Source organism: Melospiza melodia, chromosome 1 (genome assembly GCF_035770615.1).
Source record: "Melospiza melodia melodia isolate bMelMel2 chromosome 1, bMelMel2.pri, whole genome shotgun sequence".
Classification (NCBI taxonomy): Eukaryota; Metazoa; Chordata; class Aves; order Passeriformes; family Passerellidae; genus Melospiza; species Melospiza melodia.
This window is the reverse complement of record NC_086194.1, coordinates 138,348,538-138,370,514: the sequence shown is the minus strand read 5'-3', so window position 1 is coordinate 138,370,514 and position 21,977 is coordinate 138,348,538. Positions and strand designations below refer to the sequence as shown.

Genomic DNA, 21,977 nt, shown 5'->3' with positions numbered 1-21,977 from the left:
GCCAATGGGAAAAAAAAGGGGAAAAATAAGGCTCCCCAAAAGTGTAGCAATAAGGAAAATAAAACCATGTAGTTCACTAAAACCATCTGGTGCAAAACAGTATGAACAGTTTAAAAACATTAACTGTGTCATTCCTCTGCTTCTTGAAATCTTGAAGTACCTTGGTAGCATTTGATTTATGTGTTGAGAGGGAAGTGCCACATCCTACTTTGTAGTATTCTTGTAACACTTTTGTTAAATTTCATAATCATGTTAAACATAATGTGATATGAACAGAAGCTAGACTTCAATTCTTCTGGCACTTAAGTCATAAAGGGCTGGATACTGTCCCATAAAATAATAATATAGAAAAAATCTGTACCATAAGAGAATTAGAGTCATGCTTCAGTGGAAAAGGAAAGGGATGTTTTGTTAATAAATGTGTAGGAGGGACAAAGGTCCCAAATTGCACTTCTTGCACGCCAAGACCTCCCCTCTTGCAGGAAGGCCACTGACCCCAAACCTCCAAGACTGAGCTTTTCCTCTTTCCGTTCCCTCTGTGCCAACCCGGAGCGTAGGAAACTGGGATTGTGTCCCTGCTCTCAGATGAGGCAGACCAGGTGGGATGCTTGCATGTTCATCACCTTGTCATCTCATTCTCCTGTTTTAAGCGCTCTGATTCTCCGTCCTCTTTTTGGTCTACTATAACGAGAGTCTTTTTGAACCCTCATGCTATATGGAGAAGAAGCACAAATTGCTAAAAGTCTTTCTCTGGAAGAGCATTATTATCATGGTCAGATTGTTGGGTCTAGGGAACAACATGGCCTGATTTACTCCTAAATTCTAAGCTCAGGTACATGATTATTTTATTAAAAAAAAAAAAAAAAAACAAAAACAAAAAACCAACCCAAAAAACAGCCAAACAAACTAAACCAAAATGCAGAACACACTCAACCCAAAATCAAACTAGCAAATTTTGGCCGTGATAGGGTCATCTTCTTCTGATGGCATTTCTGGGGCAGCACCCTTTGTATTGTCTGCATAACACAATACAATTCCAAAATCCAAATGTATTTGTGTGCACAGAGTAACATACATTATTAGATATTATGGCTCACAACAGAGCTCTAACATGGTAAAGGACACATGAAAATGGTCTGTCAGTTAAACTGGTTATAATGGAAATGCCAAGGATAAAGCAGAGATGTACTTAGTGCATGTTTAATGCTAGGCATGTTTAGTCAGTTCGTTTATTTTATATTAGTCCATTCATTTATATGGTGAAGTATTCTTGCCCCAGGTCATTGCTGAATCCCAGATATTCCTGCAAAAAGAGCACAGCTTGAAAAATTGTTTTGTACACAAGAAAGGGTAGGGACCCAAAAGGAGCTAATACAGAATGTGTAGTCGTAACACAAATGCTAAGCATTAAAATCAGTGGTTGAATTAAAAGGAATAAATATATTTTTCTGGAATGGGCTGGGCAGTACATTTAGTTCTGGGTAAGATGCAAATGTACTTGTTTCAGATTATCGTTTATGTTGGCACACCGTGATGCCCGTGGGTAAATGACCCCCCCAAATATTTGCATACTCAATAGCTATTTTCCTACAATACACTCTAATAATTATTGCACCCTATTACCTGCTCTGTATTAGTGTAAAATTAACAATCCATTACTGCACAATAAGTTTTATAAAACATTTACAGATAGAGATCATGTTTAATTAAAATTAACTTGCCTACGAAAGCCAAATGCACTTATGATTCGCAATGACCTTTTATTACCTGCAGTCCCTTGTTTTGGCTGGATGATTGACAGCTTGCTGTTTGGCTACCATGTTGTATTTCAGCTGACAAGACTTTTCATTTTAACTCAATTTGCCTGCCTATCACAAGCTGGTGGCAGGCCAGGCTCAAGTCACCCAGCTTTGCCTCAGCAGCTTGCTCTATTTCTCATTAGTACGCATTTATTCAGTGGAAATTGGAAGACAAATGCTTGAAGGCATGTGAACTAAGTATAGCAAATTAGGGTTTAAAGACTGAATATTTATAAGTATATTGAAACAGTTTTTTAAAAAAAAAGTCTAGAATGAATTGGAAGCTGAGTGCTAGCTTTAGTATAAGAGAAATGAAGAGAGAAGTGGGAGGATTCTAAGAATAACAATACTATGAGATATATCTCTGTCTTCCCCCCTCCTTCTCTCTCTAGAAAAGATGTAAAATCTCTCTGACAACACCTTATCAAACAACAGCCTGGCTTCTTTATGTAGCGCTTGCACAGTGAAGTTTAGCATCTCGTGTGTGTAAGAAGGGGGGAAAAAAATGAGGGTCATGTTCATTTGCTGCTTGGTTATCCCTTGGTATGCTTTAAATTGCCTTGTTTGTTCGGCACAAGCACAGAAACAGATGTTGCTCTACCGTGCTGGATAATTTACTGTACCTCACGGTGCAGAATGGAAGGCCTCCCAAGCTACCCAGCTGGTCTGTCAGCGGCGATGGCTGGTGTCTGCTGAACTATGACAACTGCAAGTAAAGGCTGCAGTTTTATTGTGCAGTTGTCATTCCTCTCAATGTATAGCTCTGGCATTTGTGGAAAGCTGACTGTCTATTTTTTTAATGTGAGCCTGCAAAGCCATATAAGCTCCATTCTCCTTTGTTGATCATAATGTGACTCATTACTTTTGTCATCTAATGATTATCGGCATGATCGCTCAGAGCGAGCGCCAAGCTCGCCTTCCACACATAACTGGTACTGGAAGGTAAAACAGATTTGTCATTTACGATCTGACCGCTAAGCCACACTTTGTGCTCCATTATTGTGATTAACTTCTGCATAAGATATGCTGCCCAATTGTCATTTGAGATCCGGCAGCGGGCAGGGACTGCCGCGCTTTCTGGGAGGATGTCCGCCGATAGGATGTGACCGCATTGCTTGGGTGGTTAAACGTGCTGCTATTTTGCCGTGACACTTTATAATTATTTCTCTTTTTTTTTTTTTTCCCCTCCTTTTCTCTTCCTCGTTTGATTTCTGCTGTGTCCACGTATGTCACCACCATTTCCAAATGGTGGACTGGTACAAAGCTACCAGTTTCATTTTCTGCAGGTTGAAGGCCGTCTGGAGCCGAGGCTGGACCCTTCCTTTGTACCGCGTAAAGTTTTGTTGCCAGAGCGCTGCCAGTTGAAATCTATCGTGTCAGGTGCCTTGTGGCTATCCGCAGTAGAGGCCATCTTCTGGAACCAGGGTTCTTTTCTGGCTTCGTCACCAACAAGCCGATTTGACTCTGCCTGATTATAGTAACGAAGACAGTCCAAAAGAATATGCACAGACTCACTGTACGTCACATTGAATCACGGCACTGGCCACACAAAGCTGACCGCAGCCTCATTTCTTTAGACAAATGCATGCTTAAGGAAAAACCTCCTGCAAGAAAGCATCCAGGGCCACTTTATTTGCTATGCATGCTGCACCAGATTTAATTTTTAGTGAAAGAACGTTTGTTATTATTTTTTTCAGAAACATCTACACTGGGTAGCTACTGTCTCTAATAAACTAACCTTTTGGATGCAGCAATTGCAGTGCCTTGCTGAACACTTAGAGAAGGCTTATTTGATATCACAAAACATAAAGGCAGACACAAATGGATTATTACATGCAAATGAAATCCTATTTTAGGCTATTTTTCACACTAATGATTAGAAGGAATCAAGTCACATATAACAGTGCCCATACACACTGGTGGAAAAATAGTCAGTTTTGATTACAAAGTGAGAGATGCAGCCCTAGACAGGAGCTACATGCTGATATACATGCTATCAGAATGATTTATGCAAATTATGCATATTATTCCCAAAGGAATTCCTCCTCAAACTGCCAGGATAAATTGCCGGAAATTAGCCATAAAATCTGTCGTGCTAGGAGCAAAAGGTGAAGGCCACTGGGAAAGCAAGGACATTCAGCTTCTGGAGCCTTCCAGGATGTGATGCTGGAGACAGAAATCTTGCTTTCCCCAAACCTGAAAGGACTATGTTTTGTTTCCTCTAGGCCAATTAGAAGTGTCTTTCTCTCTTAAAATTACTAGGCAAATAATGAATTGCTTTCATTCACTCTGACCACAACAGACACTATAATTTGGCAACATAGTGCATTGAAAAGAAAATGCATTTAAAAATTCTCAGAATGACTACAGAATTAACAAGCAGAATGATTTCTAATGTATAGTCCTACCATTAAATCCAACAACTTTCAAAAAGCGAGCTAAACAGCTCCATGGATACTTTCACTGGTACTTGTTTGCAACCACCAAAATATATGTAAATGCATAAAGCGTTCATGTCTTTTGATTGCGTTGTTTTCAACACGATGCCTGAATAATGACTTTCCACCCAAAACCTAGTGGTTCTTACAACCATCAGGATTTCTCATCACCATCAGGGAGAATCACTTCGGGAGGTTCAGCATCCCTGACTGCCCCAGCCCAACCCTGCGGGCTTGTGCATTGCTTCCTCCTGGTCTCTGCTTTATGTTTTGTTTTGCTTGTGTGGTTTTTTCCCTTTTTTTTTTTCCCCTTTAGCCTGCCCTACTAAACTCCTGGAGAATCAGCAGCCGTAGCCATGTATAACTTCCAGTCATCTCCCATATTTCTGATGCTTCTCCCCTCCCCCCTTTTGTTTAATCGCAGAGAGTGCCTTAAACGAGAGTTTAAGAATGTGCTCGTCCTCTATGAACATCCGCATCAGCCAAGAGGATTTTGTTCTCAAGCTTGAAGGGAATCAAGAAGTCGTTTTGAGGAAAGGAGACTGGATAGCCCTTTACCCGCAGATTTTGCACATGGACCCTGAGGTCTATGAAGATCCTAAGGTAAACATTCAGCTGGTGCTACTCTTCCTACTCCAGGCACATCGAAGCAGCCAAGCCTTTTGTGATCTGCGGTTGTTTTGGGGGTTTTTTGTTTTGTTTTGTTTTGTTTTTTTTTTACTGCTGTTCCTTCTTGTGGAACAAATCTTCCTAGTTTCAGATGTATTTTCTAGGGCCCTGCAGGTCAAAGGATTCATGGCCTGAAGAGAGAAATATGGTGATGAGACTGACTGCGACTGCTTTCAAAGGAATTGACAATTGCACATTGACTACCATAAACTTTAGGCTAAATGTGGGCTTTGTTTGGCAGTGGATCATTTGATACCCAAGGAGGGCTGAATAATAGAAGGTGGTTTAAATAGCAAATAATGTGGGCCATTTAGCTAAGTGCCCGCAAAGCATCATTGACTCTCTGAAGCCCTATAATAGCAGTGTCTTGCTTGAGCCTTATGCTTTTTCACCTCCCTTCATAGGGATTCACCCCTTCTTGATCAATTAGAGTGTTGTGAACTTGAGACTGTAAAGCTGTTGCTCTGCAGCGAAGCTCGGAGGGTAATTGTGTCATCTCCTTGTATTTTTCTCTGACGCTCAAGTTAATGAATATCAAAGACTCAAAATTAATCCACCCTGCCTCAGCTGTAATACAGCTTCAGAAGTTCAACCACCTGCATGCAAATTGACTAGTCCTCCTCTGGGCTAGGTTGCTCCCCAGATTGCTGTCCCCAGCCCAGGGTGCCACAGAGGAAGAGCAAGAAAGAGCAAGGGTGCACACTGATGCTGTTAAATGGCTCGTCTGCCTGAGAGGCAAGAGCTTGTACCTCATCCATTCCTCACCCCTGTTTTCCTAAGCAAATGGCTGTCTCCCAGCCATGCTGATTTCCATACTTTGGCATTTGAGCCAAAGAAGAAAGAAACTGGATTTTTTACATGTTTATAGAAAGCCCGTGTTAGAGACGTTGCTCCACGAAGCTCTCCCTTTCAGGAATTTAAAGATGAGAGCTTGCAAAGAAAAGATGAGATTCAAGTGCCTCGTTGGTGCAGGACAGCATTTCGTTGTGTAGGAGCTCTGCCAGCCTCAGTGAGAGGAGGTGTGGAGCATGTTGGAGTCAGCAGGAGTAAGGTATAGTCACTGGGATGAACACTGGAGCCACGAGAATGAAAATTACATTCCGGGGAGCTCTGCTGGCCGTCCCCACCCAAAAATGAAGATAAAGCCTGCAGAGAAAATCAGGGTTTTAAAAATAATTCGTCTATTGGCAAATAGTTGATTAATATTTTTATCCTTAAAAAGGATAGATAACAGCTAACAAATAAGCTGCTTTTTTTTTTTATTTTATCCTTAACACTTTATTTTGGAGAACGTTATTGATTTGTCAAAAGTCCATCTGTTTGTTTAGGTCCTAGACCAAAAGCATCAGTGTGGAAACTGATCTCCTCCCTTATCCAATAATTGCCAGAATATATTACCATATTTCCATTGCTTGAATATATCTGCTTAGTATCAGCTCTGCTCAGCTTTCACAGTACAGCTTTAGTTCATATATTTTATCTTTTTGATAGTGAATGAGCAATCCACACATTGCAGTACATTGATTTCAGCACATGGGCCCCTCTCGAAAAGTGGGGAAATCACTGTTCTGTTTGGTTCTTAAAATATGCAGTGTGCTTTCAACAATAACTACTGAGGATCAGATAGAGATGGAGAATGAATTTTTTGAAAGGTGCAGTCTTGAGCTTGTCATGTATTTAGGGAAAACTTTTCCTGGGAAAACAGGCAGCTTGATGAGATAATTTTGTAGCAATGCTTTTTCTCCTGGATACATAAATTTAAGTTCAAGCTATCTTGTGCTTTGGCACCATATTGTGTAAGTGTGTAAGCATATATTTCTGACCTCTTTCTCCACCCATTAAGGCCTAAATAAATTAGTCAGTTTTCTATAAAGTGTACAAGTGAAACCCTAAATTCTATCTCAGCTAGTTATAGAGCTCAGTAAATGAACTCTGCAAAACCCATAGAGTAAGAATCAGGAAACCCTGCAGGAAACCCTCTATGGTGACTTCCCAAACAAAGCTAAATACAGTATGTGACAGAAGGAGACTTAGATCAATCACAGGAGATTGCTCAGTTTTCATAATATTTGTAGCAGCTCATCCACACAGAACTTCATTGCCTGCTTTTGCTCAGTGTCCTCACCTTTTCCTTGCTGTCAGCCACCATGTCTCTTTCAGGAGACCTTGTGCATGGCTGAAAATTCCTTCATTTTTAAAAATTGGTCTTTATTAGTCAGTGAACCAGCTTTTAAGGAAACACTACTCAACCCAAGGGACTTCAGCAGCCCTGAGTTTGATGTCACTGTCATTGGCTGCATTCCTGTCTCACACTTGTTTTCTGTTTCCCCTCTTACTTAGACAGCAATTTATTTTTTGTTAAAAGCAATTGCAAGTCTCAGAAAGATCTTAATATGACAAAGAAAGCATAAGGTTTGACCCAGTGTGTCTGTGCATTCAATCACACAATGCTTAATTCCTCCAGATACCAGAAGTGCACCTTGTAAAAACATTTGAGAAGAGCTCTGGGTTGGGTTTTTAAGCTATTGCAGTTCATATTTAGCAGTGCTTTTTTAGACCAGCAGGATTTAGAATTCAGGAAGTAAATCTTATGATATGCTGGGCTTTCATTTTTGTTACTGTGCTGCTCCAAATGAAGCAATAACTTCCTGGCAGAAAAAAAAAAAAAAAAAAAAAAAAAAGGCTTGCTTCCTTTTGGCTGGGATGTTCAAAGAGACTGAAAAGAATTACCTGTCAGTGGAAGCAGACATAGAATCACCTTTATATTTGTGGAAAATCCAGGCCTCTGTCATTTAGTGAAATAAGCTCTTGCTCTTCAGCACCCAAAGGTACATCCCCTCCAGTGCGCCTAGTATTCGTTCCCTTTCTCACTCACCACCTCCCCTGACATTTGTTTCTAAACAGCAAGACCTGGAGTGCATGATTTTCAGAGCCTTTAATCTAATGGGTAGATCAGTATCAGTGTATTTTTAATGGTGGTGTGGGTTTTTTTAATCAGTTGAGGTCGGTTTCTGTCTGACTGACTTGTTCCCAGCCAGCTCCAAATGGCTGCTGCTATAGCAGATGTATGCAAAGCAGGACAAATGCTAATGAGTGACCATAAGCAAGAAGTGCCTGTCATTTTTATTCAAAGCATGCAGGAGGGTTTTGTAAGTGGTTAATTTGCCATTGACTGAGTGAGGATGCCAGATCTCCTTCATTCAAAAACACAAATTATCTCTAAACAGGGATCCTGCTATTCAAAAATAGTCAGAAATATGTTCAATTTATGGAATGTAGGTTACAAGTGTGACCTCAAGCCTTACTTGAAAACACCCTCTTTGTAATGGTCAGTCACTGGCATTGTCCTGCCTTGCTCACAGCTTCTGCAGCAAAATATTTGAAGGTAAAATGTGAAAAATTAAGCAGCAACCATCTCCAACTGAAAGGAAAACTGACTGCAAAGTGCTGGAGTTTTCGAATAATCTGCACCATTCGGTGCAAAAGAAGGATGGATTTTGCTCTGGCTTGCAAGAGCAAAATTGGTGCAATGCACTAATTTATTCATAGGCATTTTCAGAATTTTGCAGATTATCCTTATTCATGATGTATGTACCACACTGAGTGTGTATGATGCTTTACAAGAAAATTGTCCTTCCACTAAGGTTCATTGTCCCTGCTACAAAGCGGTCAAAATCTAATTACAATCAATATAGGCCAGACACTCAGTGGATGAGATGAGGAAGTTGAAGGAGTTTGATGTAAAAGGACTAAGCTAAATAAGTGGATTTAAAGAGTGCTCTTTGCAGGGAAGGTAATGTGAGTTAATGAAACTTGAGGGAACCAGCTAAAAAGAAGAAGCTGTCAGCTCCTTGTCTTCCTCTTTATCTTATTTTCTGGGTTTCAGACGCCTTACCATTGTGCAAAGAAAGCAGCTCATGTAACTGCCTTGTTAGATATCACGCTGTCTCTCTCTTTCTCTTTCATTTTCAGGAGTATAAGTTCGATCGATACATAGAGAATGGCAAGAAGAAAACCACATTCTACAAGGCAGGAAGAAAACTGAAGTATTTCCTAATGCCCTTTGGCTCTGGGATCAGCATGTGTCCAGGGAGGTTCCTCGCGATGAATGAGATGAAGATGTTTCTTTTCATACTATTGTCTCATTTTGATGTAGAACTAGCAGAAAACAAAGCTGTCAGACTTGATAACAGTCGCATGGGCCTTGGTATCCTCCTGCCAGACGTTGATATTGCCTTTCGTTACAAACTAAGGTCCTAAAGAAATTGAGCAGCTGCCTATATGCCTTCCACTAATCTCCATGTTTGCTCTGTTTCATCACTCAGCTTTATATTTTTGGACACGTTTGCTTTTCCCTCTTTGCTTTTACCTCCTTCCTCTTTGTTTCTAAGGAGAAAAGCTGTTGGGCTGGAGGTAAAGACCAGATGCAGGGACGTGCAGCCTCAATTTGTCCTGCTTGAGTTGTGAGAAGTGAGATGATGTGACCAGAGTCTGGCCAAGTAAATAGCCCAGCATCTCTACAAGGTGCATCCCCATACTCTTGGTTGTGAGATGAGCAGGATTTACAGGGAGCATGAATCCAGGCCACTTACATGAATATCAGCATCTGCTCATAGAAGCATAACAACAAGAAAGGGGGAGCTTCTTGTGATTATTATCCTAACTTTATAGTTACTTTATTTCTTTCATGGCCTTGAGCCCTTTATTTGGGAGATGTGATGGAGGATGATTTACAAGAATGTCTTACTGAAAACACTTTTCTAACTTCAGGTTTATGTACTGATGGTGAATGCTTTGCTTTCTTGCTCCTTTTCCTTTTTTTTTTTTTTTTTTGGTGCAGTTTAAAAATTTAAAACATGTGATTTCTTTCCTGTAATCATTTTAACATCAGAAGAGAAGTTCTGTTGATTTTAATAGGCTCTCGATCAAGCCTAAATTATCTATTTTGGCTCTTGAGCCCCCCCAAAAAAGCATGTTCTTCAGGGGGAAAATATAGAAGCCCATTTGAAATTTTCACTTCGAAAATTAGCTTCTCTTTCTCTCACTGTTTCTTAGTAACATGTTCATGCATTTGTTTTGACCGTTTCTTATGTTTGTTCATTTCTCCAAAAAGGCAAAAGAGGAAGACGGTTTCAAGGGCAAGTCTGGTATCTAAAAATGCTTTTTAACATTGTTTTACCTTGCCTAAGTTGTTAGGCAGAGTAGTGTGACCTGTGTTTGGAAACAGACCTGTCCATCTGCAAATTGGAAAACAGGCCCTTCCCTGGGGCCAAAATTTGAGCAAGTGAAAACCCTGGGCAGCCACAGAAGTTTATACTGGCTGCCCAACCTGCTTCACTGGGTGTCCAGCTCTTGTTTGGAAAATTAATTTCCTAGTGCACAAAATCTGAGAGTTTAGACTCTGTCTCTCTTCCCAGCCATCACTTCAGAGATTGATGAGGATTCCCGTGGCTGTCCAGTCTCAGTTTGCCAAGATGATAATTGTAATGGCAGAATAGCCACATCTGTGGGCCTTGCCTTGTCTTCCTAAAAAAACAACTCTCTTTGGGATGTGGCAGAGTAAGTCTTTCAAAATCAGAAATTCTACTAATCTATATGGCACTTGATGGCCTATGGATGAAAACTACTACCTACATACTAAGAATTACTTATTGTTATTTTTGTAGAAGCCTGTTCAGTTATTTGTGTAAAGCACATACCCTAAATAAGTGTCATCATCAGTAGAAAGACTTTCAGAGGTTGGTATAGCCACATTCCAAGTCCTCCATGAATGAAATAGTGGTTTTTTGAGATATATCGTATAAACATTTTCTCTTCATATATAATATCAATAATGTCTACAAATTAGAAGTACACTTACATTAAATGGACTTTGCAGTTGATTAAATGCTTTAACTTTACTTCCACATTTAATCAACAGCAAAAGCTGATTATTGTTTTGTGCCACAAAGTAAAATTGGTTTTTATGGAGACATTCTTGTACTCAGGTTACTTACTCCTGTGGTTACTCTGTAGAAGCTATTCTGTACTCAGCTGTAGCTCACAATCCACTTTGGACATTAGAGCCTGGTTTATTGAGAGAGGGAATGTTGATATCATTACACTGTTGATTGTATTCCATTATTGCTTATATGTAAGCTGTAAAATGTCTCATGCTACAATTATGATGAATCCTTTTTGGCATCCAACTTTAAAACAAACCTGAAGCAACTGCAAAAAAAAACAGTGGGTATTTGTTTTAAACAGAAGCCTCTTTTTTTATAATTGTATTCTATTTTTAGGATTTTGAATTAGAGTATCACTGGCTGCTGCATAATTTGATAGGGCATAATAGGACTGTGCCAAAAGTACATGCAAATAATTAGTAGTTTCAGATTAATTGCTGATCAATTTGTATGGTATCTATTCTGAAATTAAAAGAAGAACTAGATTGTCTCCAAAGTAGCAAATTAAATCTGTATGGTATGTTCCATTTAAAAAAAATAAAAAGAGAGAAAAGGGTCAGAGTCTTTTCTAGGAGTTGGATGAAACCTCTATGAAGCTGCTTGGAGACCTTGCATCAGAGTTAGAGAGCACCACACAAGAGACCAGCATTCTGCTGGGTTAAAAATGCTTGCTGTTTTTGCTCAAGAACCAAAATAATCAAATGCAAGGCAGGGTCTGCCCAGCCTGGCCTGGAATTGTGTCCCTGGTAACCCAGGCTCCTGGCAGATTGGTTTGGCTGGTAAGCAATGCATCACTACCTTGGCACACCTCAGCTGCTGAGGAGGAAAGCCTCACCCCATGTAAGGCCGTGAGAGCTGGAGCTGGACAGGGAGGTTAAGCCCTTCTGGTCCATGTATTCAGCCACTGAGGAGGGGATATACTGAGGGGCAGCAGCTGGTCTGACCAGAGTGACTCAGTCTCCATGGAGCAGGACTGAAAGGCCCATGGTGTTGGTATTCCTGGTCAATAAGCTGAGACAGCACAACAGGGAGTAGCATCCCCAAAAGTCCCAGCTGGAGCCAAGCCAGCTGCAGGGTGCTGTGCCAAGAAGAGCATGTTTCATTGCATAGGATACAAGACCCTTTTTGGTGACCTCCTTGGCTGCAGGACCCAGGACTGTGCAGCTCTGAGTGTCTGTCACTGGGGCACGAAGAGGCAAAGCCATCTAGGCAGGAAGAGCAGCGCGCTTTGCCAGCGTTCAGTGGGGCTGCGGGGCAGGGTGGGAGGAGGCAGACCTGCGCTTCCCTCTCCCACCTCTCCACTTTGGCAGGGGGCTCTGCCCTGCCAGCCCAGCCGTGCCTTCTGGGGGCACCCACAGACCTGGCAGTGCAGGATCAGGCAGGAGGAGCACATGGGTACCCCTGAATTCCTCTACTGTTCCCTGAGGAATTGGTGCACTCACCCATCAGTCTGACATGTGCCTCGGCTGGTCACTACCAGCCTCTGACTGTGAGTTGTTGGCGTCTATGACTGTATCAATACTATCTTCTGCTATTAAAAAATATATAAGCACCTTTTTTCTCATTTAAAAAAATGGTTTTATTAAGTCACTCTGGCCCTTTATAGCACCCAAGAAGAAAGGTAATTTATCATGAACTAATGTGAATGCTAAAACATAGTTTTTTAATTATTCTTCTTATTTTAATTTACAGATTGAATGTTCTCCATTTTCATGCTGGCACTTAGTACTGCTAGATGCTATTGTAAACTTTTTAAAATGTTCCATTATTTAGGAAACCATCTAGTATATCTGTACCTGTTTGCAAATTAGATTTTCATATCTGTCAATATGTCCTAATTAATAATATAAAATCATGTAAGAGTTGTTCTTTATGCTTTTAAGCCAGCTGCATGTGACTATTTTTGGCATTGCTATTTTTATGAATAATTACTGGTCTGTGAATTTTTCTTGTAGAATTTTACATGATCTTTTATTTTGTCATTATTGAATGGTCATTCAAGAGATTGTGAAGTGCTCTTAATTTTGCAAACTCACAACTTGTATATAGATGAACAATGGCTAGGTTCTACTTTAACAGTTAATATCCATTGTTCAAGCTCCTAGATCAACTAAGGTACTCCTGGGCAAGAAAACAGAAAATTCATTATTTTAGTAATCTAACATCTTAAAGGAATTTTGTATTTCAAGGGCACAATAAAAAGGAATATATCTATTTTAATATTGAATGATTGTCTGTGTTATTTTTTCCAGCTTATGCTTATACTTTTCTCACAGATTCACAACTATTGCTTTAATTTTTTAATTATTATTTTAACATACTACATTTTTCTGTTACTTGATCTTGACAGGTATTTCTGTAATTTAAAAAAAAAGCATTTAATTCAGCAGTGAAATACAGAAACTCCTCTGAATATTGGAAAGTAGCGAGTCTTTTTAATCACACCCCCCCCCACCACGAGGAAACATAATCCAATTCTCATCAGGTGAGATGATAAAAAAAGTGGTACTTCTGACATTCTTAGGACATTATTCAAAATTAATATAAAGATCTGCAGTTCACTAGTGATTCCTAAGTACACCTCCTAGGCTTTTACTTTTGCAAACCTCCATGTAGTACAAGATGTACTACCTAAAGTAAAATATTCTGTCTTCACAGATCATTCATTTTAAAAGGGGATATGAATGAAATTGTTACAATGCACAGCACTGCACCAGCAAAGCACAACTTGGCTTTTCTAGGTATCACTGTAGCTGCTGAGTTCTCCAGGTATTTAATAGGAAGGGTGTACCCTAAAAACATCGGTGTTTCTCCATTCCTTCATGCAGAAATGCTTGTCAGGTATGTCTGCGAGGGTTACTGAAGATGCTTCCTAGAGAAGACAGACCTGCAGCATTTTCTGGGTTTGGTAAATGTGTGTGTAGCTGTGCAATTGTTCTAAATCCAGGCTACATTAGCAGTTATTGAAATTTATACATTAAAAAGTGGCATTGTTTGAGATTTCTTAAAGGGCACATTTCTGAGTGAGCTTTCCATAATGGTCTGAAAGATAGCTCGAAAGGAAGGAGTTAGTGAGATCCCCTAGCACTGTATTTTATCTAGTATTTGATTTGATACTAGGTATTGTCTTGATTTTACTTGTATAGCACTGTATTTTAAAACTGTTCAAGGTATCAAATTATGCATATGCTTAACTCATATGAATAGAACTATTCTAGCTGCCAGACCATAGAAAGTGAAGTATTTTCCTGTCTACTACCTAAACCAGCCTATGTACCCTGGCTAGTCACGTCTCCATACCTACTACATAACAGAAAAATTATCTCATTACAAAAACACCCCTCAAAGGTATGTTTATGAAAGTATCATGATCCTTAAGTTATTGTCTATGTTTATAATTAGCAATAAATAAATAAATAAATATATTAGCATATTAAAAAAGTAGACAATGTTTCATTTTAAAGTGAAAGCAAGGAAGCTGTGGTGGGGTGTTGATCCTCATATAAACCAGTTCTGTGTTTATTCTATGCATCAGGCTTTCCTGGGATCTCATTTACTGACGTTGTATGAGTACATAATTCAGAATAGTAGAAATGTGCTTGTCTTCAAAACTATTCACACCAAAATAAATAATCAAAAGTAGTCTAAGCTTCAGCTGTTCTGGCTAGAACCCTTGCAGGAGTCTTTCTATCTTCAAAGATTTGTTAAACCCATTTTGACACTAATGTGTCAGTTTATTTTTCTTTTCCCCAAAACCAGCAGCTATGAGTACAGAAAAGTTGAATAAAAGTCTAAGTTCTGGCTACAGGGAGAGTAAAAGTCAGTAGGCAAACACCCTGTGATGACTTTTGACAGCGACTTCTTCCCCATCAGCTCATCTTTCCAACTACCTCTTTCTTCCAAACAGTTTAGTCGCTCGCTAATCTCCTACAGGCAGCAAGTCTCTCCCTGTCTAATTTCCATCTTGCGAACCAGTGAATCGCCTCTCTTCACAACGTATCTTTCAGTTGCCTTTAAAAAATGAATTCTTTACAGCAGCCTCTTGCAAAACCGGCTTCGCAGGTGGCTGCAGCTGGGAGAAGTGCCGCCTCGCTAAAGCTTTGAACCTGGAAAGCGGATGGGCATTAGTTGAGCTGCTGTTGGAAGCACCGGGGGATGCTGCCGCTCCGGGATGCCCCCGGCCCGCGGCGGCGGCGGGACCCGCATCTCCTCATCCCCGCATCCTCGCCCTCCTGCATCCCCTCATCCCCGCATCCTCGCCCTCCTGCATCCCCGCATCCCCGCCCGCTGCCCGCCGGGCTCCCGCCGCCGGCTTGTGCTCCCTGCGCTCCCACCTCCCCCGGCCCGCGACAAAAATCAGGGGAGAGGGGGGTGAGGAAAGACTCCTGCATGCCCTTTCCTAAAAGCATCACGAGCTCCCAGGGATGCTGCAGTGGGACAAGGGGCCCCCGAGGAGGTTCCTAGGGAAGCGGTCTGGGTGTTCGGTGAGTTTGGATGGCTTCGGCTGGTGGAGAGGAGGTTTACTCCGGAAAGGCGATTGTTTTTCCCTAATCCTCAGTTATGAAGATTTAAAAATAGTATTAAAGGGGCAATCTGTTCTGCAACTTCTCGGAAGAAATAATTGTTGATTTAGATAAGCACTGATCCCTTCAGTGTTTGATGAAGACGTTAATTTATGGCTGTCTAGCAGTTTATGGCTGTCATTAGATTTTCAGCTTTGTCTCTCTTCGAAATGTATCTTTATTTTTTTATTTTAATCCGAGACAATTACGTAAGAAAACGGTTATGTTTGATCTAAAATACATCATTTTCCTATAGCATTTCAAATTATTCACAGATCATAGTTCTTATACGTGCATATATGAATTTAAAAATACAGCAGTAAAGTGCTTGAAACAGACCATAAATTTGCTTCCTATTTTATTACACGTCTCTGAATCAGGTTGAGAGGACAAGGGCAACTAGGGGCTTGGGGAAGGATTTAACCCTTCCCGAGGCTGGAGAACGAGCCGAACCAGACCTGATTCCCCTCCGGAGCGCTTCGGGGGCGGGTGTGGGCGGGCTGGGTGACACCGAGCTGATGAGTGACCGGGGATAGATGGGGCTGGCTGCAGCCCTGTGCTCATTGAGCCCATGTCCTCTCTGCGGCGTGGAGGGCTGCGAGGAGCCCCCGCGTGGGGCTGGGGACCGGGGCAGCCGTGCCCGCTCCGGCTCCGGCTCCGGCTCCGGCTCCGGCTCCGGCGGGATGGCAGCGCGGAGCGGGCACAATCGGCTTAACCCCTGCGGCGCCGGCCTGAGCCGCGCACAGCGCTGCAGAGAGAGCCTGCCCTGTGCCCTCCGTGGGCTCCGCCGGTGCCGGAGCTCTCCCAGGCGGGGCCGGGCCCACGGGCAGCAGCGAACCCGCGGAGGGGCCCAGAGCGACTCGCCCAAACTTTTGTCCCGCTCCGACAAGGAGCTTCGCCCGCTGCTTAGAGCCCCAGGATCAGTCCGGCCTGTGGGCAGGGACGGTGCGATCACAGCTACAAATGATCCTGGAGAGAGTCGGGAGTCCCGGCTCGTTTGTTTTACCCCCCCAACAGCCTCCCTCCGCCACCAGCACCACCAAAAAAAAAAAAAAAAAAAAAAAAAAAAAAAAAAAAAAAGTGTTAATTGCTTTAAAGAAGTTTCCGAGCACGTGGATAATTTACTCTGACTCCTGAGTTTTAATTAAAAGCAAACTTATTTATGTTTCTGATGTTTATATTACGCGATTTAATTACGTTTAGAGGCAGCGTCGCACTTTTTTCCCCCTTCCACCCTAAATCACATTTTCATTAAAGGTTTTAATAAGAAAACTCACTTGACCACTATTCATTATCTAGTCCCCTCCATGCACACAAGTTCACTTACCCATTCATTTATTCACTTACTCATTCCAGCAGATCCGCTGCAACTGCTGCTAGCAGGGATGTGAACACTCATAATTATTTGTCAAAGTCTGGAAAGTGTATTATCCCTTCTTCTAGTGGTAATTAGTTACCATAGCATCTAATACGTAAATGTGCCCAGAGCACACCATTAACAGTTAAGCGGAGGATTCAATTTAACACATGATTATATCTTTCATAAGTCATTACATTAGGAAAGCCAATGTCACTCATGCTGGGACAATCTAGGCTCGGAGCCGGGGTAAGGGGCCGGGGAAGGGAGCCAGGCTGGGCGGCGGGGGCAGAGGGAGCTCCGGATGAGGCCGAGGGAGATCCCGGTTCCGTGGGGCGATTGGGAACGGGGAAGAAGCTCTTTTGAAAGGGTACATGTTCATTTCTGGCTAAGTGAAGCTTTACGGCGGGCGGGGGAGCCTCTCTCCTCCCCCCAGCCCGGCACACCTCACGCTTGCATTGGCAGGACCCGCTCAGGGACTGGCCCAGTGGCTTCGCGCCGCTTCCCAGGGAGGATGCCCGGCGCAGCGCGACCGGAGAGCGGGGCCGGCAGTGGCAGCACCCCTGCCTGGCACGGACCCCTGGCCCCCTCCGAAGCAGTCGAAGAGGGAGCAAGAGAGCCCAAAGTCGGGCGGCAGCGGTAGCCAGCAATGACAAAGATTTTCATTCCGCTGTCCCGTCGCTCGAGGCAGAGGCAGGCGGGGAGCGGGGAGCGGACAGCCCTCTCCATGTGCCCCAGACATCGCTCCCCAGAGCCCCGGGGAGCGCTCCAGGCCCGGCCCGCGCACTTCGGACCCTGTCCCGGCCACGGGAGCCGGGAGGCAGGGCTGGGCCTCCCCCAGCCCCTCGCCTCCTCCCCACCTTGGGCCCCGGCCGCTCCAGGAGTTTGCTGGGACCCGGCCTGTTGTCCCCCACCCCACGGCCGGGCAAAGCCGAGCAGCGCCCGCGCCTTCCAAGGGAACCTCTCCGGGAAGGAAGCCCGCTCGGTAGCCAGAGACATTAGGCGGTAAATATTGCAGCAAATGTGTCCTGCGATGTCATATGCACGAACACACACTCACACAGACACACACACAGGCACGCACCACGCCAAGCTGGTGGCGGTGGTTAATTCCTAATCAGAATGATGGACAGCAGAGACAGAACAATACAAACTAATGGCTGTGTTGCTGATCACTTTACCCCTTGATTAAAGACACCCAATTATGGCGCAGAACAGTGTCGTAATTATGTTCCTTAATCACATCCAGGAGGTTTAATTGCCTTAACGATGTGTTTCATTAAATGAATTTAGGTATTATAGTCGACAGTTTTCATACACAGTTGTTTTCAAATTAACATAATATTAGACATCGTCATGGAAATTGTTTTAATAATCATAATTAGACGCACCCAGCCTTTGTCTAGTAAATGCTGAGAGACGCTTCTCCTTGCGCCTGGGGGCTGATCTGCCCACCCTCTCTGGGCTGCCTTCCCACAGCTCCGTGGCACTTTACAGTTATGTTTCCTGAAAAGTTACAGGTTCTGATTAATCTTTTTTGATGGGAAGTGGAGCAGAAAATATTTATACCCTTCCCCCGCCTGCGGTGCTGCCGTTGGGAGAGGCGGCTCCGCGGACACCCGGCGCCGGCCCGTGGGAGGGGGAGCCGCAGCGCCGGGACCGTGGCCCGGGCTCAGCGCCGAGCAGGCGGCCCGGGGGGCTCCCAGCCCGCTCCCGCTGCCCTCGGCCCTGGGGCAGGGCGGAGGGGCCGCCAGGGGAGGGGCGGCTCCAAAACTCACGGGTCGGGAGGAGGTGGGGGGGCGGTGCTGCAGCGCATCCACCCCGCGGAGCATCCACCCGCGGCTCGGGGCGGGCGTGGGGCCGCGGGGCGGGCGGGCCGGGCCGGGCCATGCCGGGCAGGGCAGGGCAGGGCAGGGCCAAGCGCTGCCCCACGGCCGCCGCGCAGCGCCGGGGACCGCCTGCCTCGGGAGCGGGAGGAACGCAGCCAGGGAGGAAAAACTTCTCCCATCCCTGCCTGGGACACCCGGAGCCGGGAGTGGGGTGATGGGGAGGGTTCTGGGGCGCGCTCAGAGCAAGGCAAAGGAAAAAAAAACGACCCACCCCCACCATCCAGCTTCTTTAATCTGGATGGATATGCTTAAAAAAGCACAGCGTAATACAAGCGTTTGTTCAAAATATTTTAATAAAGATTCTTTCCGACATAGATACACATACAAACGATCGTACATTGCTGTCATAATCTGATTGACCTATTTAATATATATCACTCTTTACACATCCGTGACCTGCCAAGAGATCCATCATGGCTCCTATTTTGCCATCCAACCTGACAGTCCGAATTTGTATTATCTGCAAGTAGTGGAAAAAAGCAGGACTCGTTTTTGAAAAGAAAAATAAAAAAAAGAAAATGAAAAAAAAAAATCTTGATTTACAAATGGCAGAGAGACAGCCACCCAGCCATGCAAACTCAAACTGAAGGCTCACTTTGGGTAAATAGCTAATTCTTGCTTTTCATCTCTCATTTTTCTTAAAAAAAAAATTAATTAAAAAAAATCAAAACCCGCCCCCCACATCCCCTGAAAAAGGAAGAATTCCACGCGTTCTGTAAATCAGCCTAAAGTATTTAAAGTATTTAAACTTAAATAATTATCCACAGTCAGAATAATTTACATACACATTAAAAGCGGTTTAAATTATACCTTCGAAAACAGCGCCTGGGAAAACATTGGCTTGGCAAGTGTTCTTGTAGCAGCTATTGCTCTGATGCCTTGTAAAAGTAAATACTTATTACCTGTTATAATGCAAAGAATACCCTTTCAAAAATCAGTTGGTTGAGCAATTAAGAATACACTTTTCCTGTAATTTTTGGACTGAAGCAATTTATTAAAGCTCAATTTAAATACAGGGATGATGCAACTTAAAATCCAGATGACCTTTCATAAACCTAAGCAGCTCGGATACATCAACATTTCTGGTTATATGTTGTTGGCAAATAAATGTTTTAAACACTTGGCACACAGTTTAAGTTAATCCATAAACAGAATTTTAGAAGCATATAAAGTAACTGCACATAAGACCCATGACCTTAACACATATTGTTGGCGTGGAAGGGTCATTTTAAAGAATAACAAATAAATAGCACATCTTGTTTATACATCATTGCAAAGTGGAAAGAAACAAGGTGCACATAAATATTTCTTTTAAAAATGCGATACTTTCAGCGATACGGAGTAGGGGTTTTGATCGGTTATTTTTTGTCTTTTTTTAACTCTCTCGATTTTTTAAATCACTCTCACCAAACTTTGCGCATTTTCACAGGATCAAAGTTTAGAGACGATAAAAAATACAAAGTCTTCCTTAGCAATGGTCCAGTCTCTTTGTTTCTGCGAGTCACTTAAATAATAAGTTTACATTTCAAGTTTGTTTGTTTCCTGGCTCAGAATAATAATAATAATAATAATACTGCTAATAATTAATTAAAAAAAAAATCTATGTTCAAGTGCCCTCTCTGATTTGTCCCCGGCGACAGCCCCGGCTCCCAGCCCGGCCTGCTATTTCCCGGCCTCTCCTTTGTCCGGACTCTCAGCGAGCCCCCCGGGCCGGGCCTTCCCCCCTGCCCCGGCGCCCCCGGCCCGCGCCCCCTCCCCGCCGCTCGCCGCTCCCGCCGCGGTCCCGGCTCGGCGGCACCGGGGGCAAGGGCGAGGCGAGTCCGGGCGGAGGGCGGCGGGGCCGGGCAGCGCTCAGTCCCTGCGCCGCCTCCGCGCCCCCCGGCCCGGGACCGCTCCGCCGGCTGTCGCCGCTCCCCGGGGCCGCGGCGGCGGCGGGGGGCGGCCACGGCGGCGGCGCTTAAGGCTTCTCCGTGCACTGTTTGCAGAGGCTGGAGGAGACGCTGTTGAAGATGGCACATTTCTCCGGGCAGGAGGTGGCGGGGGGCAGCCCGGCGCTGAAGGGGTAGCCGGCCGCCTGCTCGTAGGCGCCGAGGGCGGGGTGCAGCGCCGCCGCCGCCGCCGCCGCCGCCGCGGCGGAGCTGGGCAGGGAGGCGGCCGAGATGGCCTGGCCCTGGTTGAGATAAGCCACCAAGCGCCGCATCTCCTCCAGGGCCTGCGCCTGCATCAGGATGTAGTTCTTGGCCAGGAGGAGCGTGGCGATCTTGGAGAGCTTCCGCACCGAGGGGCTGTGCGCGTAGGGGATGACCGCCCGCAGCTCGTCCAGCGCGTCGTTCAGGTCGTGCATCCGCCGCCGCTCCCGCGCGTTGATGTTGAGCCGCAGCGCCTTCTGCTCCTTGGACTTCTTGCTGCCGCCGTGCCCGTGGCTGTTGGAGCAGCTGCCCTCGGCCGCCTTCAGCCCCCCGCCCCCCCCTCCGCCGCCGCCCGCCGCCGGCGAGGCCACGCGCGGGTCCCCCCCGGCGCCGCGCAGCACCAGCTCGCAGCGGCCGTCGCTGTCGTCGTCGGGGCTCTGCTCGCCGCCGCTGCTCTCGGCCACCGAGCTGCGGCTGGCGCTCTCGCCGTACTTGACGCAGACGGAGCCCGGCGGCAGCGCCAGCGGGTCGCCGCCGACTCCGGGCTGCAGCAGCGCCTCGGGCTCCGACGCCTCGTAGCAGGCGAGCGGCGAGGGCTGGCGGTCGCGGGGGTGGGAAAGGTCGAGCCCCGGGGGCGAGCGGAAGGCGGACTCCATGCGCTTGGCCGAGGCGGCGAGGCTCTTGTGGAAGAGGTCCTCTTCTGCGGGCAGCCCCAGCGCCCGCTCCATCGGCGCCCCGCTCGCCTCCGCCTCCTCCGCCCCCCTCAGCTCCCGGCCCGCTCCTCCAAGGCTCCGCGCCGCGGCGGGCGGCTCCCCGGCGTCCCGCTGGCAGAAATCGTTTCCCGGCTCCCGCCGGAGCTGCGCCGTGCCCGGCGCCGCGGCTGCCCCTTCTCTGGCTCCGGCGGCGGCTCGGACTGCGGCTCCGGCTGCGGCTCCGGCTGTGGCTCCGGCTCGGGCGGCGGCTCCGGCTCGGGCTGCGGCTCCGGCAGCGGCTGAGGCTCCGGCTGTGGCTGTGGCTCCGGCTGCGGCTCCGGCTCGCCCTCAGCAGGCGCCGCGCTGGGGCATTGTGCGCTGCCAGTGGAGCCGCTTCCACCGTTTATCTTGCTTGGATTCACCTTCAAGAGATTTCCGGACCCATCAACCAGCAGCCGCCGCAGACGGGGGAGTCTTTTACATCATTATCTCTGAGA

The 21,977-nt window shown here is 45.4% G+C and overlaps 2 protein-coding genes across 4 annotated transcripts in view; one reads left to right on the top strand and one right to left on the bottom strand.

Annotated features, from left to right (window-relative positions):
• LOC134425150 (cytochrome P450 7B1) overlaps positions 1 to 13,078 on the top strand; it is a 124,623-nt gene extending 111,545 nt beyond the window's left edge. For all 3 annotated transcript variants that reach the window (XM_063169469.1, XM_063169452.1, XM_063169462.1), the window contains 2 exons: positions 4,662 to 4,840; positions 8,879 to 13,078. In XM_063169469.1, the coding sequence (XP_063025539.1) occupies positions 4,662 to 4,840; positions 8,879 to 9,166 (467 nt within the window). In that variant the 3' untranslated portion in view covers positions 9,167 to 13,078. The remainder of the gene's footprint in view (positions 1 to 4,661; positions 4,841 to 8,878) is intronic.
• Positions 13,079 to 20,580: 7,502 nt separating this feature from the next.
• BHLHE22 (basic helix-loop-helix family member e22) lies at positions 20,581 to 21,693 on the bottom strand. Its single transcript, XM_063169439.1, has one exon. The coding sequence runs from the start codon at positions 21,514 to 21,516 to the stop codon at positions 20,617 to 20,619; it is 900 nt and encodes a 299-aa protein (XP_063025509.1). The 5' UTR covers positions 21,517 to 21,693; the 3' UTR covers positions 20,581 to 20,616.
• Positions 21,694 to 21,977: the final 284 nt, after the last annotated feature.